The 27,623-nt window shown below is 38.5% G+C and overlaps 1 protein-coding gene across 18 annotated transcripts in view; it reads left to right on the top strand.

Annotated features, from left to right (window-relative positions):
• LOC101940673 (golgin subfamily B member 1-like) overlaps positions 1-27,623 on the top strand; it is a 69,534-nt gene that overhangs the window by 38,492 nt on the left and 3,419 nt on the right. For 17 of the 18 annotated variants that reach the window (XM_065592668.1, XM_065592666.1, XM_065592664.1 and 14 more), the window contains 7 exons: positions 951-1,055; positions 2,194-13,032; positions 13,447-13,598; positions 19,071-19,230; positions 22,005-22,157; positions 22,893-23,060; positions 25,683-25,780. In XM_065592668.1, the coding sequence (XP_065448740.1) occupies positions 951-1,055; positions 2,194-13,032; positions 13,447-13,598; positions 19,071-19,230; positions 22,005-22,157; positions 22,893-23,060; positions 25,683-25,780 (11,675 nt within the window). Of the gene's footprint in view, positions 1-950; positions 1,056-2,193; positions 13,033-13,446; positions 13,599-19,070; positions 19,231-21,972; positions 22,158-22,892; positions 23,061-25,682; positions 25,781-27,623 lie in introns of all 18 variants that reach the window. The other variant, XR_010600591.1, reaches the window with a different exon arrangement.

Genomic DNA, 27,623 nt, shown 5'->3' with positions numbered 1-27,623 from the left:
CAGATGCCCAAGGTGTTCTTGAAGCAACAAACAGAAAAGAAAAGTTCTTTGCTCTCTTTCTTCCCATATGGGGGTTAGGGGGGGCTCCATGGGAAATTGAAAAGAAGCAAGGATGAACTGGAGTTCAGGCAGTCTTCCTGGGTCAGCCCTTTGAGCTTAGTCTACACAGGGTCCCCTTCTTCATCGTACGTGCTGCTCTGAGTCTGTGTCCTGTGGCTTTGGGAGCAGTGAGGCTCGTTGCTGTCTTCCTCTTGGTGGGCCTATCTCGGTTGTTGAGGTGGGGCAGCCTTCTCCCTCTTCACTGCCCCTTCTTATGGCAGGTTTTCCCTTTTAAGCTACTCCTTCCCCCTACACCCTCCCGGTAGAAGAAGCATTGCAGGTGCTCCTCGTTGGTGTTGAACAGGCTGAGCGAAGCTTTTTAGTCCCCTCCCTGTCAGTGTGAGGGTGTGCCCCTTCTTCACAGATGGTAACAACTTCAAATTACCTCAGCCAGCTTGAAACTGATTCCCTGACCCATCTAATTCTATCTCATTTTACATTCCTTTTGAATAATAGTTTGTGTTCTTGTGAATAAATTTTGTTTTGACATCTCTTGGATGAGATATAAATGACCAAAATTTTGGGGTGTTTACCTTGGCTTCCTGGTCATATTCCAATAACACTATTGTCATTTTTCCTATTTAGAATCTTCTGCACTTTCAATTGAATGTGGTATTACTTACTTGTGCTGAACTGTTGTCTGATGTTGCTGTGACTCATTATACAATTACTATGCTTTATCCCTACAAATCTGTGTCTCATTGGTCAATTAAAAGGTCCCTGCGTGTAGATTGTATAGCAGTTTCTTTATAAACCAGAATTATGTAAACTTAAATTCAGGATTGTAATTTACAGACATTATTTCTTTTGTGTACTTACATATCTCCATGAAAAATTTCTTTTATGTTAAGCTGGATGAAGTCCTGAAGAAGTACAATGCGTATGAAGTGGAGTGCACTGAACAGAAAATAGCTATCAATGATCTAACAGAAAAAGTTGCCACATTTAAAGAAAAGGTAACTCATTAAAGTGATGTGGAAATTTTTTTACATGTGCTTAGTTTGGCTTGATCCATTATAATTGTCTAGCAGAATATGTAAAAATTAAAAGTACTCGCCATTTAAACTTTTTTGAATATGAAAGTCATCATAAAATAACCCTCAGTTACTGTATATACTGGTTCATAAGCTGAATTTTTTTAGTAAAAATGGGAAGCACCAGAGAAGGGGGTCGGCTTATGAACGGGTATAGAGAGGGAGAGGTGGGACCCAGCCCCTCCCCCCAGCAGAGGGAGCAAGGAGAGGCAGCACAGCCAGCAGAGCCAGAAGGGAAGACGCGGGGCCAGAGTCTCTCCGCTTCTGGCCACGCTACTCTCCCCCAGCCTTCAAAACAGCTGCAGCTCCGGGGCTGGCAGGCTGCAGCTGTGCCGCTCGGCCCCACCCTCCAGAGCACGCTGCGGCCATGCCGCCCAGCCCACTGGAACATGCTGTGGCCATTCCACCCAGTCTGGCCCGCCGGAGCAGGCTGCAACCGCGCTGCCCAGCCTGCCGGAGCAACTGCAGCCAGGTCAGAGACATCCTCCCCTGGCCCTCCCCAGATAAGGTGGGAAGGGATGGGGAGAGTGTGGGGGTCCTGGGCAAGGGGTGGGGTCATGTGGGGGGTGGTCACAGGGGTTACTGCCCTGACTCCCAGCTGCTTCTCCCCCACCCCCCCCACCCCAAAAAAATTTCGCCACCAGTTGCTGTCCCGGCCCATCAGGGTAAGCAGCTGGTGCGCCAGGACACTTCGTTTACTTAGGTTTACCTCCGTGCCTGCGGATGCTCAAGGTAAACAAACCATCTCGGCCCATCAGCGGCTTATCCTGATGTCCCGGGAGCCAAAGTTTGCTGACCCCTGAATTATAGGGTCAGCTTATGAACAGGTTATAAAATTTTTCCATTTTTACTTATCCATCTTGGGGGGGTCGGCTTATAAACGAACCAGCTTATGATCAAGTATATATGGTAATTTGTTACTATATCATTATACAGGTTTTTAGTTCAAGCATTGTTGAATGAGATTGATTATTTAGCTTTGGGTACTGGTCTCATAAACAGGAGAGCAGTTTTTCCTCTCAACTAGCGTATTTTGTAACATTGTTTTCTTGATGTTTAGACCTTGAAACAAGATGCCATAGTAGAATTGATGCAACTGGAACTTAACCAGACAAATGAAGAACTTGACAGATTGAACACAAACCATTTAGAGGAGAGATCTCAACTAATTCAAGACCTCCAGCGACGTGAAAGAGAAATTGACAACCTCAAGGAAGTACTAGTGGAAAAAGATAAAGAAATGTCTGCCCTCTCTTCCAGTATGACTGAGTATTCTGAACAGATTGTTATTCTAAAACGCCAGATCCAGTGCAAAGAGGAAGAAATAAGAGAGATGGAAGAAGCATTGACAAAGGCTGAAAGGGAAACCCACTTACTCAAAGAAGTTCAAACAGCTGATGTAAGAGATACAAGCATGAAGATTTCTGTACTTTCTGAGCAGAGTAATATAATGGGGTTGGAACTGGAGAAATCTAAAAGCCAGACTGAAGCTAAAACCAAAGAAAATGAGGAGTTGATAAGGCAAATCAGTGAGAACAGCATAACAATTAAGGATCTACGTTCTGAAATCAAGTCCAACAAGGTTACATACCATAACAAGCTCATGGAGTGTGAGTCACAGATTACTTTGCTGAAAGAACAAATTAATAAAACTTCTGAAAAACTACAAGAAACTGAGGCAAAATACAGGGAAGAAACTAAATATTTGAAATCCCAGCTTGATGAAAACAGCTCTATAAAGGAGAAACTAGAGAGTTTGCTTAAAGAGAAGGAGAACAAAGAACAGAGTTTTGAGAAGGAGTTAAAATCAGTTAAAGATTTATACAACAAGCTAGTTTTGGAAGCTGCAAATAAAGATGAAGAATTGGCTAAGTTATCCAGACAGCTTGCAGAACATACTGAACATCAAGAAACAGTTAAAAACGTTTTACAAGAGAAACTAGAGACGATTACATCGTTGGAGCAAAAACTTCAGATTGTGGAGCAGCAAAGTGAAGAGACTAAACATAAATTAATTGGAGACCTGAAAGCCAAAGAGATGCAATTTGAAGAACTTAAGAACCACATAACTGAAAGACAAGAAATAGTTAATAAGATGGAAGCAGAGACACAAACAGTTATTTTAATTAATAAGCAGTTGCAAGCAGCTCTTGAGGGGAAAGAAAAAGATTTGTCAGAGCAAATAAAAGGAAATGAACATCTGAGAAATATCATAGATACTGTGGAAAAAGAAAAGCAACAATTAGTCAGTGAAAATGAGAGTTTGTCCAAACTATTGGACATGAAGGAGTGTGAGCTGTTGAAGAGAAACAAGGCTGTAGCAGAGATGGAGAATAAGGTATCTGTCAGTGAAACAGAGTACCAAAAAACACTTTCAGAGCTAAATTATGATAAAGAGGAGTTAATGAAAAAGGTTGAGCAACTTTCAACACTTGTAGAGCAAAAAGAAAATTCAGTCACAGAGCAGCTGCTAGAGAAAACAAAGGAATGCAATGTGCTAACCAATCAGCTGTCTGAAAGCAAGGCGCTGACACAACAGTTACATGAACAAATACAATCATTCATCATTCAGTTGAAGGATGCTAAAGACAGAGAAGTAGAAAAAGAAGAAATGCTAAATAATAAGTTGACTGAATGTAACACACTAGTCCAACAGCTCAGCCAGAGTGAGGAAAAAATATTATTATTGCAGAAACAAATTCAAGACATAACTGTGGATTTTGAAGCTAAAGAAGAACAAATCCTTCATAATGTTTCCTTGCGTAAGCAAGTAGAGGAAAATAAAGTGGATATGGAAAAGTTACAGAATGAAGTTCGAAAGCTTAAGGAGGCAAATATAAAGTTATCTCAGTCAGTGGAAGAGAGAGATTTTACTATAAAAAATCAAGATGTAGAGCTTGAGAATCTACATAAGCAGGTTGCTGAGAAAACCGGAAGAAGTGCAATGTTAAATAACGAAGTGGAACTACTAAGGAAAGAAGGGGATATGCTAAAACATGAAAAGGAAGACATTTCAGTTATATGCAGCAAAAAGTCAAGTGAATGTGCTGATCTTCAGTCTCAGTTGACACAGCACCAGTCAGAAATTGTGTCAGTTAAGCACCAAGCACACATACTAAATCTAGAAAATGAAAAATTGAAAGTAGATATTGAAACAGTTAATGCTACAGTAATGAAAAAGTCAGATGAAATATCTGCCTTGACTTCACACATGTCTCAGCAAGATTATAATATTTTAGCTTTGAAGCACCAAATTGATAGCCTAACCATTGAAAATGAAAAATTAAAAATTGCTGTTGAGGAAAAAGATGCTCTCCTTTCTGAGAAGGAAGCTTTGATTCAGCAAATGAAAGAAAACAAAGTGGCAGGAGAAGGGCAGCATTTGAAAATAATTTCAGATTTGCAAAACCAGGTACAAGCTGTGAGCTCTGAAACCAGTCAGCTTAGACAGGCAGCACAAGAAAAAGAAAATGAATTTAAGAAGCAAGCCCAAGAATTAAAGTTGTTTAAAGATAAATCTGAGGAGTCTGATTTGCTTAGATTTCAACTGTCTGAGAATATGGAGATAATTTCTGACCTTCAGTGTCAGCTTAAAAATATGATGGAAAAAACAGCAGAATTGAATCAGTCAGTTATACAGAAAGATGAGTCTTTAAAGCAAAAGATAGATGAATATGTTAATTTGAAAGCACACATTTCTGAAGTACAGGAGTCTTTCTGTATGCAGCAAAAACAGTTAGAGTCTTTGACCTCTGAAGCAGAACAGTTAAAAACAATTGTTCTAGAGAAGGAATTGGCTGTCAGTAATGTCACATTAGTCAATGATAAATTGAAGACCGATCTTCACGACAAAGAGAGAGAATGTGAGGTCTTAAGAAACCAGGTTACAGATTTGGAAGAAGCCACACTAAAACTAAAAAAAGAGATAAATGATCAGAAGAAAGTAATAAATGATATTAGCCAGTCCATGCTAGAAAAAGAATCTTCTCTTGTGGAAAAAACAAGTCTCCTCAAAAAGCTAAGTGACAGAGCAAGTGAAGATGAAGAGAAGATACGGTTAGTTTCTCAGCTTCAGAGTCAGATGCATGAACTGACACAAGAAATACAAAAGTCCAAAGAACTGGCACAGGAAAAAGAAAATGCTTTCTTATCTCTGCAGGAAAAATTTGCAGCTCAGTATGAGCAAAGAAACACACTTAATGTATTACTTAGTAAGAAGGAGGAAGTTATAGCTGGGCTACTTAATTCATTAAACAAAAAAGATGTCAGTATACAGGTGGCTGAGAGCAACATTAGTGCTCTTACTAATGAGATAGAGGTGCTTAGAGAGGAACTAGAGAAAAGTGCTGCAGCTGTGAAAAGCCTTACTAGTGTTTTGCAGGAAAAAGATGACAATTTTGCTATTAACCAGAAGAAAATTGATTCTCTGACAGGTGAACTGGACTCTGTAAAACATGAACACCAAAAAGCACAGGACCAAATAAATATATGGAAACAAGATACACAGCAAAAAGAATTAACTTTACATACTCTCTATATGCAATGCACCGAACAGGCTAAAAATATTGAACATTTAAAGTCTGAGCTGAACAATGTACATTCCAAATCCTCTCAAGACTGCCGCGACAGCGCTCTTGTAATAGAGAGATTGCAGCAACAGGTGGATTCTTTAGTGAAAGAGAAAATTCTCTTACAAGAGACTATTGATAAGTTGATTGTAGAAAACAAAGAACTTATTACATACCAAAATCAGTTACAGCAAAAAACAGAAGAACTACAAGAAATTCATGAAAAACTAGAAGTCACTGAGAATTACTCAAGAATGCAGATAGATGCTGTCAAACTGAAGATGAAGAACGAAAAAGAGCAGTTACAGATGCAGGTTAGTGTGAAGGGTGAAGAAGTCTCTGAATTAAAGCTTAAAATTGAAAAGTTAGAACAAAGTCTAATTGAGTCAGAAAACAAGTGGGTAACAGAACTTGATAGGGCAACTCAACAAAATGCCATTCTTAAAGAACAGCTGAGCAGTTTAGAAAGTGAAATGAAACCAAAGGATGGTAAAATCCAGTCTTTACAGCAAGAGCTGGATGTTATAAAAGAGGAGCTAACTAAAAGCCTATCTGCATTACTTAGTAGTAGACATTTCTTCAAAGAAAAGGATGCAGAGACTTCAGATGTTGGTCAGCAAGTTAGTAGTAGTAAAACTAAACTGGAAAAATTCTCTGCCATGGTATCCACTATTCTGAGCAAAGAAATGGAAGGAGAGGAATTTCAACTGCTTCTTTTAGAAAAGGAGAAAGAAATGGGTATTATAAAAGATAAGTTAAAACGTATGCAGTTGATAGAGAAAGAAAAGGAGCTGTTGCAGAATGATCTTGAAAAGGTGAAAAATACCTGTCATTCTGAAATTGAATGTCTGTCAAAAGAAATGGCCACTGTCAAAGACACGTTGTATAAACAACAGTCTCTTGTGGAAGAAAGAGAAAAATTGTTAGCAGAAATGAACAAGGAAGTTAATTTGCTTCAAGGGAAGCTAAGTAAATCAGAAAAAGAACTCCAAATCAGTCATGAGAAGTTGAACATTGAAGGTAAAAAAATAGTGAGTCTCCTAGAAGAAATAGAGAAAAAAGACCACCGGGTAGAAAATTTAACCTCACAGACTAACCAGCAGAACGATATAATTTCTGCACTAAATCAGCAGCTGAAAGAAAAGGATTGTTTTGTTGCTCAAGTCATGGAATCCATGTCTAATGAAATGGTGAAGTTTTCTGAAGAGCGAAGTATATTAAACACCAAACTACAGCACCTGGAAGCTGTTCAGAGTAGTTCAGTAGAAAATATTAATAGAGTATCCCAGCAACTTGAAGATTGTAAAACAGAACTGCAACATAATCAGGTTAAATTAAGCAACAAAGAAACTGCATTTAATGACTTAATAAGTGAAAAAGAGCAGCTGCAGTTTAATCTTGAGAAACTAGTTAAGGAAAAAGAGATCCTGAAAAAGAAGCTTCAAGCTGCATTGATAATAAGAAAAGACCTAATGCAAAAAATTGGAAAACTTGAAAGGATTGGGCAGGAAGAAATAGAAAAAGAGCATAAAAAAACGGAGGAATTATTGAAGAGTGTTGATGAGTTAACACATCAGTTGAAACTTGTTGAAACACAAAATAAAGATCTTGAGTCCCATTTTGAAACTCTGAAGCAACAGCTGTTTGAGAAAGAGTCCAAGATAAATAACATGAATGAAAGTTTTTCTGCCAAAGTAGCCAGTTTGGAGCAGCTCGAGGAAAGTGTTGCAAAGTTAAAAGATATCCTTGCTGAAAAAGAAAAAGTATCTGAGCAAAATCTAAAGTCCATGCAGGAAAAAGACTCTATGCTTGCTCACATGCAGTCTGTACTTAGTGAGAAAGAGAGAGAATATGGAGAGGAACGTTCTCATCTTCTTGCAACTCTTGAAAATCTCAAGGCTGAAATTGTAGACGAGGAGGAATTATTGAAAGATATTAATTTAGTAGAATCTTATTCTGGGGACATTGGTAATAATTCTGTGGATTTCAATAATGAAGTTAGTCAGCCAGGTCAATTAGAAGGAGATAAAGAAATCCTTCAAAAGAAACTTCAGGCATCACTTTTGACCTGGAAAGAAAATATTAAGAAATTGCAGAAAGAAAAGAAAGAATATGCTAAACTTGTAGCGGCATTTGATGAACAAACTAAAGACCTTGAACGCCTCAAAAATGAACACAAGGCACTCCAGGAAGTTCATCAAAGAAAGTGTAAAGAATTTGATTGTAATCAGTTGCTAATATACTCTCTACAGAAAGAGTTGGAGTCTCATGTAGCAGCACTTCAAGAACAAGAAACTATTGACCAAAACAAGTTGGAATCAGATGAACAAAAATATGAGGTTCAAGATGTGTTAGGAGAATCAGAACAGGCAGAGTTTGAAATGACAATGAAAGACAGTGAGTTAGAGAAACTAAGTAATGACTATACAAAACTTTGTGAAGAAACAAAAAGGTTAAAGGATGAGTTGAGAAAGACAGCAGTTGAACTTGGTGAGAAAACAGAAGAGACAGTAAACTTGAAGAATTCTATGAGTCAGCTGGAACAGCACTATAAGCAACACAAAGACAGCCTGTTCGTTGAGATAGGTCAACTGCAAGAAAAGTTGGGAAAATTTGAGACTGAGGTAATGGACCTTAAAACTACGATTGAACGTATGAATAACGAGAAGGAAACTGTAATTAAAAAGAGTGTAGAGGATTACAAGACTATCCAGAAGGAATCTGAAAAATTGAAGGTTGATCTTGAACAAGCCAATATACAAGTTGCAGAAAAGAATGGAGAAATTAAGGAACTGCATTGTACTCTAATGGATTTCAAAGATAAGTTTGATCAGGAAAAGGAAATATTGAAAGAAGCTGTGCAGTTACAGCTCAGTTTGCAGGAAAGCCAGAAAGAAGCCAAACATTTTAAAATGGCATTTGAAGACATGAAGAGAGAGAGAGAGGAGTTCAACAACAGTTTGGAGAAATCCAATGCAGAATTACTCAATATGAAAAAGGAATTAAAACATTTCAGCGAAGAAAACAAAGAACTGTTGATGGAGTTAAGTATGCTACGTGAGAAGACTGTAGAAGCTTCTGAGGTTAGCAATACTATGGTATTATGCAAGAAAGTTAAAGATGAAAATGCCACTGACAAGGAACTGGTACAGTCACATTCAGAAATTAATTTGCTCCACGGGAGATTACAAGACAGAGACATCTGTATTCAGTCACTGGAACATGATCATTCTGGGAGAGCTAAGCTAATAGAAGGAACAAAATATCAAATTCAGAAACAAACAAAAACAACCCCAGAGCAGAGGGAGAAAAATATAAATGTGGATGAGTTTCAACCACAAGAGCAAAAGAATGCTGCAGATGAAAAGTCCAGAGAACGTCTCCAAAGAAAGCTCCAAGCAGCCTTAATATCACGCAAGGAAGCCCTGAAAGAAAACAAATTTCTGAAAGATCAGGTTGACAGAATAACGTTAGAAAAAGAAGAACTGACCGATAAAGCATATACCCTTGAATGCTTGTTGTCTGAACTTGGCAGAGAGAAACAAAACTCAGATACTATTTCTTCATTGTGTGAAGAGGAGACCCTTGTTTCTCAAAATGCTAGACTGTTAACTGAAAATGAAAACCTAACTGCTGCATGTGAAAGTCTTAAATCTACCATGGAGACTATAGTTCAGGAGAAAGAGGCTTTTTCTTTCCAACTCAATACCTTAAAAGATTCTCAGACAGTTGAATTAACAGGATGGAAAGCTAAACATAATGAATTAAAGCAGGAATATGAGTCACTTCTGCAAGCCTATGAGAATATCAGTAGCAAAATAGCAGAAATGAGGCAGGTTATTGATGTCACTAGAAAAGAAAAGCAAGAAGCTATTCACAGATTCAATGAAAGGGAATCTGAAAAACATGAGCTTGAGAAACAGCTTCAAGAAGTCATTAATGAAAACAAAGATATAAAGGACCAATTGAAACGATTTGCTGAATCCAAACAATTGGAAATTGATGAATTACAGAGTGAAGCAGAAAGGCAGACACATGAACATGCATCAAGGATGGAAGAATACCAGCATCATCTTCATGGAGCTGCTCTGCAGAACAAGCAGCTAATGGAGGAAAATGAGCAATTGAAACACACTTCTGAAAACTTAAAGCAGGCTTTAGAGAAAACTGAGAATGAAAATGAGGCCCTTCATAATGACATGAATGTAACTAAATTAGCTTTGGAAAACCTGCAGGTTCAAATGGAAGTGTCACAGACTGATATGCAGTCTAAAATCAGTGATGTATTAAATGAAAGAGAATCCTTATTAAAGCAGATTGCTTTGTTAAATGATGATATTTCCGTAAAAGAGAGAAATATGCATATCCTACAGCAGGAGAGAGAATTGATTTCCGAAAGACTAAAAGAAACTGAAGAATCTTTGGACCAGAAAAACAACTGTCTATCAAAGTTAGAAAATGAATCTAGAAGTCTTAAACAAGAAATTGTTAGCTTAAATGAGAGAGTTAAGATTTTAGAAGATGACAAGTGTCTTCTACAGGAAGAACTTGAAAATGCGCAAGAAACTTCTTACAAAGTTAAAAATGAGAGAGAATTTCTGGAGACAGAGTTGCTCAACCATATAAAAAAAGTGGATCAGCTGACAGACAGGCTGAAATCTGCACAGTTACAAAACAGTTTGCTGATTCAACAGTTGGAAGACTTAAAGGCAGAGAAATGCAGTGTGATTAGGGAAAAAGAGGAACAACAGTTGCATCTTGTAAAAGTATTTGAGGAGAAAGTGAAATGTGCCCAGCGGGACAATAGTGGTACAAAAAACAAAACCAAAGAATTGCAAGAACTCTTAAAGGAAAAGCAGCAAGAAGTTAACCAGTTGCAAAAAGATTCTATTAAATTCCAGGAACTGATTCTGGACTTGCAAAAATCTGTGAAATTATCACAGTCAAAGAGTGAAAAATTTGAAAAAGATCTAAATAATACCACAGAAAAGCTCGCCAAGTCAAATGAAGAAATAGACAATCTGAATGAAAAGCTTTCTTCCCAAAAAGCTTTGTTGGATGAGTCAAAGAGTGAACTGGAAAGGCTTGCAGCTGAGAATTTAAGTGGGAAAAGGGAACTTAAGAAGAAAGAAGACCAACTACAAATTCGAAGGCGAGAATTTGAGAGAGAATTAGAGCTTGGCCTTGAGCAACTGAAAACAGTTCACAAAAGAGAATGGTTGAACCTTGAGGAAAGACATAATATTCTTCAGCGGGAGAAAGACAGGGCTGTTAGTGAGCTTCATCAGTTGCAAGAGGAAATCAACATTAAGGACTCTCAAAACAAGAAACTTCAAGCTGATTTGAATGCAACTTTGGCCAGATTAGCAGCTTTTACAAAATGTATGTCCTCTCTTCAAAATGACCGGGACCGGGTAATTGGTGAAATGAAAACCTGGGAAATACAGTTCAAAGAGGTTATTCAAAATAAAGAGAAACAGATGGATGACAGTAGTAAGAAAATAATGTCCTTACAAGAAGAAATGAAGGACAAAGTGGCTCAGATACAGGAATTGAAGATTAAGTATTCCATGTTAGAAGAATCCAAGAATGAAATGCACTTGTGGCAAAAATCTGTAGATACACAACACTACAGTGAGCTGTGTAGAATAAAGGAAGAAAATGTGACTCTTATCAACAGACAACAAGAATTGGAGATTGCTCTTCAGTCAAAAGAAGCAGCTTTGCAAGCACTGCTTAAAGAAAATAATTCTCTTAATCATCTTAGAGAGAATAGTAGTGATGCAGGAAGAGAGATAAAAGCATTGGAAAGTAATTTTGCTAGAAAAGAACAGGAATTACAACTACTTCTATTTGAAAAGGAAAAGACCCATGCAGAGTTGGAGAAACAGATTGCCATTTCTCAGCAAATGAAGGAAATGCTGAACAACAAAGATACAGAAATTTCTCTACTGATTTCTTCTAAGGGTGGGGAGATTTCTGGATATCTAACTCAGATACAGACTCAGCATAGAAAACAGATTAATGAGTATGAACAGCAGATAAGGTCTCTGCAAAAAGAGAGAGAACAATCTGATGAGGCCTGTCAGAGGATGGAAAATGAATTGAAAAATCTCCAGATGAAAGCAGACAAAGCAATTCAAGATAAGGCTGAGATTGCTAGTGAAATTGATGCCTTTAAAAAATCAATGTCATCTCTCCAGTATGACAGAGATGATCTCTTTTCTAAATACAAAGATCTGGAGCATCATCACCAAAATGTTTTAAGTCAGAAAGACAGTCTATTAGTGAACAGTGCTAGTGAGAACAGTGCCCTGAAACAAGAATTAAGAAAACTTTTGAATCGGATAGATGATCTTCATTCTGAAAATGCAATGCAAAGTGCACAACTAATAAAGTACAGGGAAGATCTTAACCAAGTTTTGTCATTGAAAGATCATCAGTTGAAAGAGTTGCTTAAACAGCAACTGGATAGCATTAAGAACCTTGAACAGGAAAAAAATGATCTTCAGAAACAAATCAAAGAAATGCAGCTGACTAATAAATTGCAAAAGGAGAGTACAGAATCTTTAGAACATGAAAATCAAAAATTAACTTCCAAAGTTAAAGCCTTAGAGTCTCTAATTGCATCAATAAACAAAGAGAAGCTAGTTTCTGAATCTGGAGAGAAACCACAAACTAGGGGGAGTGGGCAACATAATCAGAATAAAGATTTCAAGGCTAGTGTACAACCTGGTGAAAAACTTCAGGACAAGTTTCAAGAAGTCCAGAATGTAGTAGGCAAAAATACAAAAGATGCAGAAGATAAATACAGTATGATAGCATTTGAACATGATGCTAACTTCCTGTGGAAGGAAGCTGATGCATCTTCAGAGAAGAGGCTATTAGAAGCACAATTTCAGAATAAAAAATTGAAATCCCAAAATGAGTCCTTTGGAAAAGCTATGACTGCTTTGCAAGATGATAGAGACAGATTAATAGAGGATTTCAAGGTACTTCAGAGTAAATATGCATCTGAACTCAAGTCTGAAAAAAAAAGAGCAGATGAACTTGAAGCTGACCTGAATTATTTTAAATCAAATCTCTTCAGTGTACTCAAAGAACATACTTTTTTGAATCCAGTGCTTATTGATGGTGAAAAGATCACTCTTGATCAGTTCGCTGATGAAATAGAAAATTTGTGCAAGACATTAATCACCCAAGACGGTGAGATTACCAGGCTCTCGTCAGAGTGTGGGAATTATGTTCAACAGATTGATGCCTTTTCCAAGTCCATGGCTAGTCTTCAGGATGACCGAGACAGATTGCTGCAGGAGCTCAGCAAGTCAAAGGTAGTTCATGAAACTAAACAGGGCATGGCTTCATTTCCCATTGCCTCTGATGGCATCAATGAGATAAATTATTTTAAGAGCAATTTGGAAATATTTCAGATGGATAGGGAGTGACTGGTAAACTTTGATTAGATGTGTTATGTAAAGTTCAAAGAAAAATGCAAGGAGTTAGTCTGTCTCTTTTGGAGACTTGTGACGTTTTAATTTACTAATTTAGCAAAATACTAAGAAAAATGCAGGTTGAACAAGGAAAGCACAATTAGAATCAGACTGGTATCTTAGACAACAGGGACCAGTACAAACAAGAGAGGAATGAGAGGAAGCCATGTTTCTACAAATATAGTTTTGGTACTAACAGGGATTTTTCTGTCATACAGTTTTTATTCTTGTTTACCAAACCTGTTTTTCATGTAGGCTAAAGAAGGAGCTAGCCTTGCATCTGTTGAGATAGCGAAACTAAAGACCAAGGTAGATGACCTCGAGAGAGCCTTGCATCAGACAAAAGCCTTCCAAGAGGAAACTGAGATACAGATATCATCATACCAGAATGAACTAGCTGGATTAAGGTACAAATATTGGATTGAACAAAAAGTATAAATTGCTTACGTAAAATAATCTTTAGTGGGATACAGTAGACAAAATGAAATGTCCTTATACAATTACCTGACAAAGAAACAAAAAAGGTTTACAGTTCACCAAAAAATTGCTGTGGAATGGTTTCCATTATAATGTGTGACGTATTTCTGTGATGATTTCTTTTGCTCCTCATTAACTTCATTCCTTTATATAGTGAAATCTTGCTCAACATAAAAGACAATAATGGGCCTACTTGGGAGATGAATTTTCTGTCTCGTTTGGTGGCTTTGATATGTAAAATTTTAGTTTGGGTCTTTGTAATTAATTTCTTTGCTAAGTATTATATTGCTCCCTAGAAGATTAATCATTTCTATGCAAAAGATGCATTTCCCACAAACAGTAGCTGCTCTTGTAAGACAGCTCGAGATGTTGGAAAGTTTTTGTAAGCTGTGCAAACTGCTCAGCTCAAGTCATAGTAATACTGAAAGTCATCCCAGGTTGAGGTTTGAGCTGAATCCATGCTCCAGCAGGGGTTCACTTGAATTTTATTCACATCTCAAACTTTTGAAAAACTTTTTGGCGCTACATGGGTATATGTAAACGTTGGGCTTGATCCTGCAAGAAACTGAGTGCCCTTCACCCGGATGGAAACCAGTGGGAATTGTTTAAATGGTTAGCATCCCTTAGGAGGCACACCACTGGATCTGAATGTTTATTGAGATGCCGGTCAGAGCGTATTTCTAGTTCAAGCCTGTGGGAAAGGACATGTTGAAATTAACTAACTCTCTCTCTCTCTAACTAACTAGCTCAGACTCATCCATACAATTGGAAGTGGGAAATAGATTGTGATGGTTCATTTCAGCAGAAGCCATTTTCACTCTGTATCTGAGACTGGTATGCAGTGACCTAGAGCATTTCCCAGCAGTTATTGGAAGCCATCTCATCTTAGTGATATTGTGGTTCAAATAAAGGATCTCAGTGTTTTTACAAGAAATAGTTTCTTTTCTTGAGATCGGAGCTCTCCTGTTGCTGACGAGCTGAGGCCCAATCCCACTTTGGTACTAGTAAATACATGCCAACAGACATGAATTCATCAAACCTAATTCTAGCAATGAGATTTAACCACTGGGGGAAGTGGATGAAGAGCATTCCAAAGTAACCTGCCCACCAATTCCCTCACAGAACTCACAAATGACTTTCAATCTTAAGTGGGAAAGGTTTGCACTCCCCTAATGTCATGCATGACACTGTCACGCGTAGCAGTGTTACCCAGAGATACAATTTGTTTCCTTAGTAAAGTGATTTGAGTCTGCGTAAAAGTTATCCAGGTCATCAGGATTTCAGTACATTTAAAGTTAGGAGAAGCCCTCATTCTGGGGGAGTGGCACTATATGTGAAAGAAAATGTAGAATCAAATGAAGTAAAAGTCTTAAGTGAATCCACATGTTCCATGGAATCTCTATGGATAGAAATTTCATGCTCTAATAAGAATATAACATTAGGGATCTACTATAGACCACTTGACCAGGACAGTGATAGTGATGATGAAATGCTATCAAAATTAAAGAACTCAATAATAGTGGGGGGATTTCAATTATCCCCATATTGACTGGGAACATTTCACTTCAGGACGAAATGCAGAGATAAAATTTCTTGATACTTTAAATGACTGCTTCATGGAGCAGCTGGTACGGGAACCTACAAGGGGAGAGGCAACTCTAGATTTAGTCCTGAGTGGAGCGCAGGATCTGTTCCAAGAGGTAACTATAACAGGACCGCTTGGAAATACTGACCATAATACAATAGCATTCAACATCCCTGTGGTGGAAAGAACATCTCAACAGCCCAACACTGTGGTATTTAATTTCAAAAGGGGGAACTATGCAAAAATGAGGGAGTTAGTTAAACAGAAGTTAAAAGTACAGTGATTAAAGTGAAATCCCTGCAAGCTGCATGGGTGCTTTTTAAAGACATCATAATAGAGGCCCAACTTCAATGTATACCCCAAATTAAGAAACACAGTAAAAGAACTAAAAAAGAGCCACCGTGGCTTAATAACCATGTAAAAGAAGCAGTGAGAGATAAAAAGACTTCCTTTAAAAAGTGGAAGTCAAATCCTAGTGAGGCAAATAGAAAGGAGCATAAAAGCTGCCAAATTAAGTGCAAGAATGTAATAAGAAAAGCCAAAGAGGAGTTTGAAGAATGGCTAGCCAAAAACTCCAAAGGTGGTAATAAAATGTTTTTTAAGTACACCAGAAGCAGGAAGCCTGCTAAACAACCAGTGGGGCCCCTTAATGATCGAGATACAAAAGCAGCGCTTAAAGACGATAAAGTCATTGCGGAGAAACTAAATGGATTCTTTGCTTCCGTCTTCATGGCTGAGGATGTTAGGGAAATTCCCAAACCTGAGCCAGCTTTTGTAGGTGACAGATCTGAGGAACTGTCATGGATTGAAGTGTCACTAGAGGAGGTTTTGGAATTAATTGATAAACTTAACATTAACAAGTCACCGGGACCAGATGGCGTTCACCCAAGAGTTCTGAAAGAACTCAAATGTGAAGTTGTGGAAATATTAACTAAGGTTTGTAACCTGTCCTTTAAATCGGCTTCTGTACCCAATGACTGGAAGTTAGCTAATGTAATGCCAATATTTAAAAAGGGCTTTACAGGTGATCCCGGCAATTGCAGACCGGTAAGTCTAACGATGGTACTGGGCAAATTAGTCAAAACAATGGTTAAGAATAAAATTGTCAGATACATAGAAAAACATAAACTGTTGAGCAATAGTCAACATGGTTTCTGTAAAGGGAAATTGTGTCTTACTAATCTATTAGAGTTCTTTGAAGGGGTCAACAAACATGTGGAGAAGGGGGATCCAGTGGACATAGTGTATTTAGATTTCCAGAAAGCCTTTGACAAGGTCTCTCACCAAAGGCTCTTACGTAAATTAAGCTGTCATGGGATAAAAGGGAAGGTCCTTCATGGATTGAGAACTGGTTAAAAGACAGGGAACAAAGGATAGGAATAAATGGTAAATTCTCAGAATGGAGAGGGGTAACTAGTGGTGTTCCCCAGGGGTCAGTCCTCGGACCAGTCCTATTAAACTTATTCATAAATGATCTGGAGAAAGGGGTAAACAGTGAGGTGGCAAAGTTTGCAGATGATACTAAACTGCTCAAGATAGTTAAGTCCAAAGCAGACTGTGAAGAACTTCAAAAAGATCTCACAAAACGAAGTGATTGGGCAACAAAATGGCAAATGAAATTTAATGTGGATAAATGTAAAGTAATGCACATTGGAAAAAATAACCCCAACTATACATACAATATGATGGGGGCTAATTTAGCTACAATGAGTCAGGAAAAAGATCTTGGAGTCATCATGGATAGTTCTCTGAAGATGTCCACGCAGTGTGCAGAGGCAGTCAAAAAAGCAAACAGGATGTTAGGAATTATTAAAAAGGGGATAGAGAATAAGACTGAGAATCTATTATTGCCCTTATGTAAATCGATGGTATGCCCACATCTCGAATATTGCGTACAGATGTGGTCTCCTCATCTCAAAAAAGATATACTGGCACTAGAAAAGCTTCAGAAAAGGGCAACTAAAATGATTAAGGGTTTGGAACAGGTCCCATATGAGGAGAGATTAGAGGCTAGGACTCTTCAGCTTGGAAAAGAGGAGACTAAGGGGGGATATGATAGAGGTATATAAAATCATGAGTGATGTGGAGAAAGTGGATAAGGAAAAGTTATTTACTTATTCCCATAATACAAGAACTAGGGGTCACCAAATGAAATTAATAGACAGCAGGTTTAAAACAAATACAAGGAAGTTCTTCTTCACGCAGTACACAGTCAACTTGTGGAACTCCTTACCTGAGGAGGGTGTGAAGGCTAGGACTATAACAGCATTTAAAAGAGAACTGGATAAATTCATGGTGGTTAAGTCCATTAATGGCTATTAGCCAGGATGGGTAAGGAATGGTGCCCCTAGCCTCTGTGAAAGGATGGAGATGGGTGGCAGGAGAGAGATCATTTGATCATTGCCTGTTAGGTTCACTCCCTCTGGGGCACCTGGCATTGGCCACTGTCGGTAGACGGATACTGGGCTAGATGGACCTTTGGTCTGACCCAGTACGGCCGTTTTTATGTTCTTATGTATGTCGTGCTGTATGGAGAGGCTCGTGACCAAAAGTTCCAACCCTTAGGGAAGACTGTCAAAAAGCAGAGCAGATGCCCCTAACTGGTTATATGTTCTATAATTAGATTTCACCAACCCAGTAACAAGCATGAAATAAGAGCTACAATAGTCTTATAATGGAGTCCTAAACAATCCCTTTGGACACACCAGTCCATCTTGCCACCCAGGCAAGCTGGACTGTGTGATAAATGATCATTTACACCAAAGATCACAAAATATTCAGGTTGCTCCCAGTCCCAAGAGACCAGTCACTTACCCCAGGTAAATCTGTACCTTAGATCTCACACCAAAGACAATGCTTGTAGCCAGTCTTGTAATAAATTAACTAAAGGTTTATTAACTAGGAAAAGAAATGAGAGAGTTAGTTACAGGTGCAAGCAAGCACATATATATATATGAGTTTGTCTATGATTCAAAACATGGTAAAGTTGTAGTAATTTGTCAATTCAAAATGTTTTTCAGGGCTAACCCATGCCAAGCAGCATGGGACTCTCTTTGCTTATTTTTAGGAATCTTTGCCCCAGACAGCATAAAAGATCCAGTTTCTCCTTTTCAGGGATTTTTATCCCCTCCACTCCAGAGTTCATGGGATGAGTTCATGTGTAAGTCTCTCATTCCTGGAGGGAATTAGGAATGCAACCAACAGAGCCTTTCTCTCCTTTGATGCTACACAATACCTCATTTGCCTTTAGTGGGCCATCTTGTATGCAAGATGAGCCCTTTCCCTTAATTAATTATTATTTTCTTGTTTAGTACATTATACAATTATAGAGATTTACAGTGCAAATAATCAGTATAACTACACCATGGGCTAGAGAGGTTATAAGTGAGATCAGTATATGCAGCATCCTACAATCTTTGTCTTATAAAGTCTAAACACCTACTTATCAACTTAGCATTTAATATCTTTTGATAGTGCTAACACACAGGTAAGCAAGACTGGTTTCCAGCTGTGCATTTGTAAGTGTTCAGGGAGGCCTGGGGCCATGGCATGAGCTGGCACCTGGTCTGCCAGCATCACTGTCTCTCCCCTTGTCAGCAAAGTATGTGCAGTATGTTTTTCCATGCCTTGTTCTCTAGGCTTTCTAACAGCAGAAGTCTTCGAAGGGCTTGGGCATGGATTTGTATTTTCAGCTACTGATCTGTGAGTGTGTGCACAACATGGAGTTTTTCAAAATCAGTGAGGCCAGCTTCATTCTTCACATTAACTTTTATGCAGTATGTAATAATTAACACCTCGTTTAATATTTTGTGTTCAGAATGGAAAAAAACCTCCTGCTGACAGAGTCCCAAGCACTACGAAATCAGTACCAGATGGCTGTTGCAGACAAGGACCGGCAGATTGCAGAATTACAGAAATTACAGCATGACATGATTGTTAAGGAATCTGTATCCATTGGTAGCAATTACCCAATCAAGGTAAACCAAACCAAATATTTAAAAAAATCAAACAAACAAAAGCCATTTCCAAAAAGAGAACTATGACAAAGCATGAAACCAAAGCATTGGAGGATAGCAGATAGTGTATGAATATTTAAATAAAGCTCAAGGAGTGATCCAGGGCTTTACAGAACAATAAGCCTAACATCTGTACCTGGTTGAATCAATCATTAAAAATAGAATAGTAAAATATCTGGAGATCATGCTATATTGGGTTTCATGGTTTAAGCAAAGGAAAATCATATCTTGTAAGCATTCTTTGAATGTCTCAGTAAAGAAGTGGATAAAGAAAAACTAGTTGACAAAATTAGACTGTCAAAATGTTGACATGGTCCCTCACAAAAGTCTACTAAAAAAACTAAGTGTTTGTACGCACCCGATACAATGGGGTCCTGGTCCTCCTAAGTGCTACAATAATATAAATAATAAATAGTCGTGATAAGAAGCAAAGTATTGTCATGGGTCAAAAACTGGCTAAGAAACAGAAAACAAAGAGTTAGTAATAAATGGTTAATTTTTATCTTGGCCAAAAATTAACAGTGGGGTGGTTCAAAGTTCTGTGTGAGATCCAGTGTTACTTAATGTATTTATTAACGATCTAGAAAGGGGAGTGAGCAAGAAGGTAGCAAAATTTGCAGATGATTCAAAGGTTATTTAAACTAGTCCAGTCCAGAGAGAAACTTCAGAGGGACCTAATCAAATCAGGTGAATGGGCGACACAATGGTAGATGAAGTTCTGTGCTGATAAGTGCAAAGTAATGCACATTGTAGAGAAAATATTAAACTAGTTTTCCACCTTACAGGTTTCTGAATTAACTGTATCAAATCAAGAAAGTGACCTGGTTGTCATTGTGAACAGTTCAATTAAGAGCTCTGCTCATTGGGCTGTTGAGGACAGAAAAACTATCAAGATGCTAGTATGCATAAGGAAGGGGATGGAGAATGATAGTCAATATATTACCATATCTTTACATAAATCAGTGGTGTGGCCTCATCTGGAATATCGTGTGCAGTAGTGGTCACCCCATCTTGTAAAGGATGTTGCAAAACTAAAGAGGGCTATAGGAATGATCACAGGCCTCGCTCTTAGGAAGAGAGATTGAAAAGAATGAGATTGTTTACATAAGAAAAGAAACAAATCGGAGGGAACATGATAAAAGTATATAAAATAATTAATGGTATACAGAAGTAAATCAGGAGCTTCTGTTTTCCCTTTTCATGCCCCAAGAACAAGGGGACATCCAGTGAAATTAAAAGGTGGCAAATTCTGTTTCACACAAAATGTAGTTAGGTTGAGAAACTCATTCCTACAGTCTGTTACTGAGGCCAAAATACTTAGCAAAATTCCAAAAGGAATTGGTCATTTATATGGGTTACAAGAACATCTAGAGCTATAAATATTAACAAATGTTGGGATATTAAACCTCATGTTTCAGGGTGTAAGCCAATCTGTAATTGTTGGAAATTAGGCAGAGACCAGATGTGAGGGGAAGATTAAACCACATGTGTCCAATGCAAGGTTTCTTGCACCTTCCTCTGAAGTATCTGGTAGTGACTGCTGTTGCTGACAGAATACAGAACTAGATGGGCCACAGATCTCATCCAGTCTGATAATTCTTCTGTTCCTCAGATCTTGTGTATGAACAATAACGATCTAAGGAAAAGTGTTATGTTAACCTAATGTCATCTTTAATGTTTCTGACCCAAAGGAAAGTTGGAGTAAGTTAACCTTCTAATTTGGCTAATGACGATAACAGTTAGTAGCCAAGATTAAGACTATTGTGTACTAACCATTTCTGATAATCAAATCATGAGTAATATGAAAAACTTTCCAACAGTGATGACTGCTGGAGTGTGGAATAGTATCTTGAAGGAAGTGGTAGAAGGCCCATTGTATGATTATATATGTAAAAATGGTACTAGAAATGCTAGGTAGGAAACTGCCCTTCATTGTTGGAGTTGGATAGGATTGTAGAATAGCAGGCCAAATACAGATAAACACGGCTCATCTTCTATGATTCAGTGTATTGAATGATGGTGTATTTTTGTAAAGGGATACTCTCTCTTCTTTAAATACATACTTGCAAAATAACCACCTTTCTTTATCAGTGTTTAGAACTTTAAAAATGCTTTTCATAGTTTTTCTTTCGTTCATTTTCTGTGTTTTGCTTCACTTAGACACTTAATCAGTGAAGTTAGTCTAATTTGTTTAGAGTCATTTTCACTTCATGTTCTCCGTGTTGCAGTGGGTGGATTGGAAACACCAGTGGGATGTTAGTTTATGTCAGTGTTCCCCAAACTTTTTGTGTTGCACCCCTCCCTATCCGTAATAGAACCTGTCCGCGCCGCAGCCAAGAGCAGAGCCACGGTCAGGGCCAGGGCTGTGGTCGGGAGTCGAGGCTGAAGGCCACAGCTGGGGCTATGGTTGGAACTGCGGCCGGGGCCAGGAGCAGAGCCGGCACCGGAGCTGTCACTGGGGGTAGGGCCAGAATGGAGCTGGAGGCAGAGTGGGGCTGGGTGGAACTCCCTCCCTCCTCTCCCCCTATACTCCTCTGTGGGGGCTGGCCCGGTTTGGGGACCACTGGTTTATGTAAATAAAAACAGTTTTTGTTCGAAACTTGGGACAGGCTTGTGAAAGGGAAATAATAATGGGACTGTAGACATCACTGATTTAAAAGTGTGTTAAAACAATGGATTATATATCATTATCAATTTCTGTAGATTTAACCTTGAATTTTTGGGTGGTGTTTAAGCCATTAGAAACAGTCACTCTGGTCGGAAGTACAAACAGTCCTGAGCAATTGAAACATCTTTTAGCTGAGAAGAGCCAGCTTCAGAATGAACTGCAACGCTGTCTTCAGGAGATGCACCAGAGGGAGCTGCGTTTCCAGCAGATGAACTCAAAGGTAGGGAAGGTGATAGCTGTGACTACTCTGGGTAAATGTGGAGCATAGTTAATGTGAATATAGAAATATTTTCATCTACCTGAATCTAGGAACAAGGCATATTTAATTTGTGTACTGTGTATTTATATTACTACAGCATTAGCTCACACAACATAGTTGGCTCAGAGTGGAACTGGCAAGCTAAAAATCAAGAATGTCTTTGAACTATAGCTGTTGTTTGACTGAGACAGGGCCACTTGACCCTGCAGTTTGCAATGCAGAAGTTGCAGCACCAAAACTATATCTCATTCAAAGCAAAAAAGACTACAGTTAAGACGGGAGCAGTTGAAATTCCTCCACACTTAGTACAGTATTTGAGCCATATTGTGTCAAAATTTCAAAGTGCCTTAAAAATGCATGCACAAAATCAGCAGGTAAACCCATTTGCAATTATAAATCAGGCAAACGTATGCACAAGCAGTTGTGTGTGCAGTTTTCTCTCTTGCACCGTTTTGTGAGCAAAACTCTATTTGTACATGCATGTCTATAGATGATCTTTGGAAAAGGATCCCTTTAAAATCTTTCCTTCGTTTTCTTTTGAAAATTGTCAACTGCTGCCTTTGCCATCACACTGTCTGATGCACTTTTTTCAGCCTATATACAATTGCTCTTCTTAACTATAAATCTCATCTCTACAGTATATCTCTTTAGAGAGAGAATTGTTAGCTCTTGTTTTGAAATGGTGAATTGTTTCAGGTAATGCAGTCAGTAGAAGAGAATGCTGTATTGTCTGCCCAGTTGAAGACAGTATCCCAGACTCTAAGAGAGAATCAGCTGCGTTACACTGATCTGCAAAATCGTTATTTCAGACTTGAGAGGGAATACCAGACAGTGCAAGTTAGTTCCTTTCAAGATACTGCTCAGGTAAAATGAACATACTATTTTTCTGTGCTGTCTTTTTAGTCTCGTGACCCAACTCCTGATTTTAAAGGGTTGTGATCTTTCCTAGTTTTCCTTTAGTGCTTAATGTGAAGTAAACACCTCATATGGTATTGGTATTTTTGCTGGTTCATGTATCATGAGGTAAGGAAAATAGCTCTCTTGTTTTTGTAGCTAAATGCCACTTTAGCTACTGTCATTTGAACTTGATTTCTCTTATTACTGTTCACAGATTTACTTGTCTTTGCAGTTGTAAACTGTTTCCATGCTACAGACTGTAACAGATTTTTTTTTTTTTAACCAATGCAAGTTCTGTCTTTGGAGTGTTTAAAGGAAGGAGTCCTATGATTTTTATCTCATTTAAAGAGCAGGCTGCAGCAACTCCACTGAAAAGCTAGCTGCCAAATAGGTGACCTTGGTGGGAAAGTGGTGGAGGTGATGTTGATAAGAGCAATATTAAGGATTCATACACTTAGCCTCTATTGCACTTGTATCATACCATGGATCATCTAAGATTAATCATAGCCAACTTTGGCTAAACTTACCTATGAATGTGCTAATGACTTATTGAGCAGCGTGACATGCCATTTCTGATCAGTCTCTTTGGCATTCTGAAGAGGCCTTCATTTTGCATTGGGATGTGACAAATGTAGATAATTGGATAATGGTGTCTGGGGCTCTAGCTTTGTCACAGTAAATTTTGTAAGATGTTAAGGGTAATGCTTATGGAAATTATGAAAAGTCAGATCTGTTTTGTGCTAACTGAACTACATTTGCAGAGCCGGCCTTTTAAATTTCTTTTTTGATAAACATATTGGTACCCTTTGTCATCTTTTACATACATATATATTGGGATGCTCAAGAGTACCCACGGTTGTGAGGCAACTCCCCACTACCAGCCTTTAGCATGAAGTGGTCTTGTCTGTGCCTGCTGTAGCTCGGCTCCCTGAAACTAACGTTCTTTGGCAACACAAGCACTGACACCCAGGTCTCTGCAGACCTTGCTGTCTCTGTGCTGGTTAGTGATAGGCTTCACCTACCTCCAGTGCTCAGAGCATTCTCTGCAGTGTCCAGCCCTTAACCCCTGGACACTCACAGAAATTACCAGGTTGCCATTTCAAGGGGTTAGTGTACACAGTGGCTTGTTTGTCAACTGAGGATCAGCTCGTGAACATCGCAGCACTGAGATATATTTATAATGAAAACAATCATAAGTTTATTATCAAAAGCTAAGATTTAGAGAGCGTGAGTAAGGATAATAATGGAAACAGGTCACATACAATCAATATATGCTTTCTAGAGACTAAACTTTAACAGGTTAACCGTCTGTCTAAAGAAGTCTGTTCTCACCTAAAGCAGCCCCCCCGTGTTTCCAACCAGTATAACTGGGAACCTCCTTTCATGAATGCAAAAAAGCTCTGGTCTTCTTGTTTCCTCGGTGAAGGAGCAAATGGTATCCTTTTTCCTTCTCCTTATATCCCCGAAGTCCATTGCTTTTGTCCCCAGAGAAAGGACGATCCCCTGTGGTTCATTTTCTAGTTTGCTGACTCCAAGTTGGTTTCACATCCTCGTGTTGACATTGAATGCAAATAGGGCTTCCTTTGTATTGACCTACAATGCTTAATTTATTTGTGAACTGAGGCAGGCAGGTGAATATACATGCTTTGTCTGGCAGAAACCTGTTTGTCAACTTTTCCTTGATTCACACATTTTTGCAAACCTATTTTGTGTGTGGGTGAGAGTTAGAAGCATATTTTCTGTTGTGTTTGTAGATGTCCACGTGCACATATAACTTCTTGCATGTATTTGTACATGAATCTCACACTGATATTAATGACCATTGTGATCCTGGCTTTATTTAAGATCTCAAGTGATATTCTTTATAGATAACTACTATGAAAGCAGTGTGCTAGGTATAGTGAGATTGTCAGACCTGGTAGGAGTTGTTGTTATAGAACAATGAACACTTTGCCAGCTGTACCAGTAGGCCTCTTTCACACTTACCACGTTTCAGTTCTCCTGCTTTCCTGTTCTTAACAAACATTGCCTTAAAGCTTTGAAGGGTGCCTTACCACCATCTCGCTCTCTCTCTCTTTTTTTTAAAACTAGTCTTCCTGTATTAGCTTGCTGGTTTATTGGTAGGGATCCCTTAGTGTAAACCCACCATGTCTGTCCTTTTGTGTGTCTGCAGTGTGCTGCTGATCCCCCACTCACTGAAGGTCTTTCTTTGGGGGTTGTTTTAAGACTTTCTCTCTCAGTTTTGTGTAAGTGTTCAGCCTGCTCACTCACCCCATTTATTTATTCACATGCAGAAATCCCCGAAGGCCAAACAATAAATGTGCAAATGGAAGTCATGGAATCTTTGAGTCTTGTGGCTTGCATAGGAAATGTCCTCCTGGCAGCAAAGGAAAGACTCTGTTTATGTGTATATTTGGGAAGTTGTAATCCCAGAATTTGAGGATTAAATGACAGAATATAAGATACAAACACTAATGGAACTAGTGGAACTAATGTTTTTCAACTGGCAGAACAGATTTTGTAACTGGAAACATGGTCATCAGGTTCTTATTTTTTAAAAATATTATTTTAATATTTTATATTTTCTAGGGTGAAACTAGAGCAGAAGTTCCCCCAGGAGCTCCGCAAGAGAGAGCTGCAGTTATTGTTGAAATAGACAATATGGAACTAAATGAACTCAGAAAAAGGTCAGGATTGATGACATCAATTTATGATGTTTCTTTTCTTGTTTATGACAATGCTACTTCTGCTCTACTGCTTCACACTCCTGTTTCTTTGCAAGGCTGTTTTTGGAAGCTAAAATTGATGTTTAAGAAAGGGAATGTTTACAGTGAATTTATAAGAGAGGAAGGATGGTCCAGTGGTTAGGGCGCTCACCTAGGATATGGGAGACCCAGGTTTAATTTGCTTCTCTGCCACAGACTTCCTGTGTGACCTTGGCACCTCGGTGCCTTGCGCTCCATCTGTAAAATGGGGATAATTATGATTCCCTACTTCACAGGGATGTTTAGGATAAATACATTAAAAAGATTGTGAATCATAGGACTGGAGGGACCTCGAGAGGTCATCTAGTCCAGTCCCCAGGGCTCATTATTATCTAGACCCTCCCTGACAGGTGTTTGTCTACCTGCTCTTGAAAACTTTCAATGATGGAGATTCCACAATCGCCCTAGGTAATTTATTTCAGTGCTTAACCACCACATTTTTCCTAATGTCCAGCCTAAACCTCCCTTGCTGCAATTTAAGCCCATTGCTTCTTGTCTTATCTTCAGGTTAAGAAGAACAATTCTTCTCCCTTCTCCTTGTAACAACCTTTATGTACTTGAAAACTGTTATCATGTCCCTTCGCAGTCTACCCTTTTCCAGACTAAACAAACCCAATTTTTTCAATCTTCCCTCATAGGTCATGTTTTCTAGACCTTAAATCATTTTTGTTGCTCTTCTCTGGACTTTCCCCAATTTGTCCACGTCTTTCCTGAAATGTGGCACACAGAACTGGACACAATACTCCAGTTAAGGCCTAATCAACGCGGAGTAAGTGGGAGAATTACTTCTCGTGTCTTGCTTACAATACTCCTGCTAATACATCCCAGAATGATGTTTGCTTTTTTTGCAACAGTGTTACACTGTTGACTCATATTTACCTTGTGGTCCACTAAGACCCCCAGATCTTTTTCCGCAATACTCCTTAGGCAGTCATTTCCCATTTTGTATGTGTGCAATTGATTGTTCCTTCCTAAATGGAGTACTTTGCATTTGTCCTTATTGAATTTTATCCTATTTATTCAGACCATTTCTCCAGTTTGTCTAGATCATTTTGAGTTATAATTATAAGCACTTTGAGATCTACTGATAAAAAGCGTATACAAGAAATAGGCATTATTAAGCGTGTAGTTGAATTAACAGTTTAAATATGAAAAAAATTGAGGTATATTTGGTGATATTTTATTTTTAAAACCAGACCTGTCGTACTCAAGTTACAAGTGACTTGACTTTGACTCCGGGTCAGTATTACAGTTGGGCAAACAATGGATTTTTCAGTTAGTTGGCAATTCCAAAAAATGTACAAAATGATTTTCAGGTCAAACTGAAAAGGAAATTTTTGAAATTTCGGGGAAATCAAAAAGTATTTTTTTTTTAATTGTGTCAAAACTGAGCATTTTGTTTCAATTTTGGGGATTTTGACAAGAGCTAAGGAGAACTAGATTCACAGAAAGCCTAGGCAGATGAGGAGAAGTAGGAGGAGTCCTCCCTTATTATCTTTAGGCTAGTGGTTAGGAATCTTTCTTGGGATGTAAGAGAAACCCAGGTTTGATTTTCCCCCTCTGCCTGATGTGGACAAGGAATTTGCACTTGGGTCCCCCACATTGCAGGAGAGTGCCTAGCCACTGGACTACGGGATATTATGGTGTGGGTCTTTCTCAGTCTCTCCTGTGGAAGTTGTTCCACTGTTTATAAATAATTAGTCTTTGGAGCAGGGACATGAACCTGGCTCTCCCACTTCTTAGGAGAGTGCCCTAACCACTGTGC

This window comes from Chrysemys picta, chromosome 4 (genome assembly GCF_011386835.1).
Source record: "Chrysemys picta bellii isolate R12L10 chromosome 4, ASM1138683v2, whole genome shotgun sequence".
Lineage (NCBI taxonomy): Eukaryota > Metazoa > Chordata > Testudines > Emydidae > Chrysemys > Chrysemys picta.
This window is presented reverse-complemented; position numbering and strand designations above follow the sequence as displayed.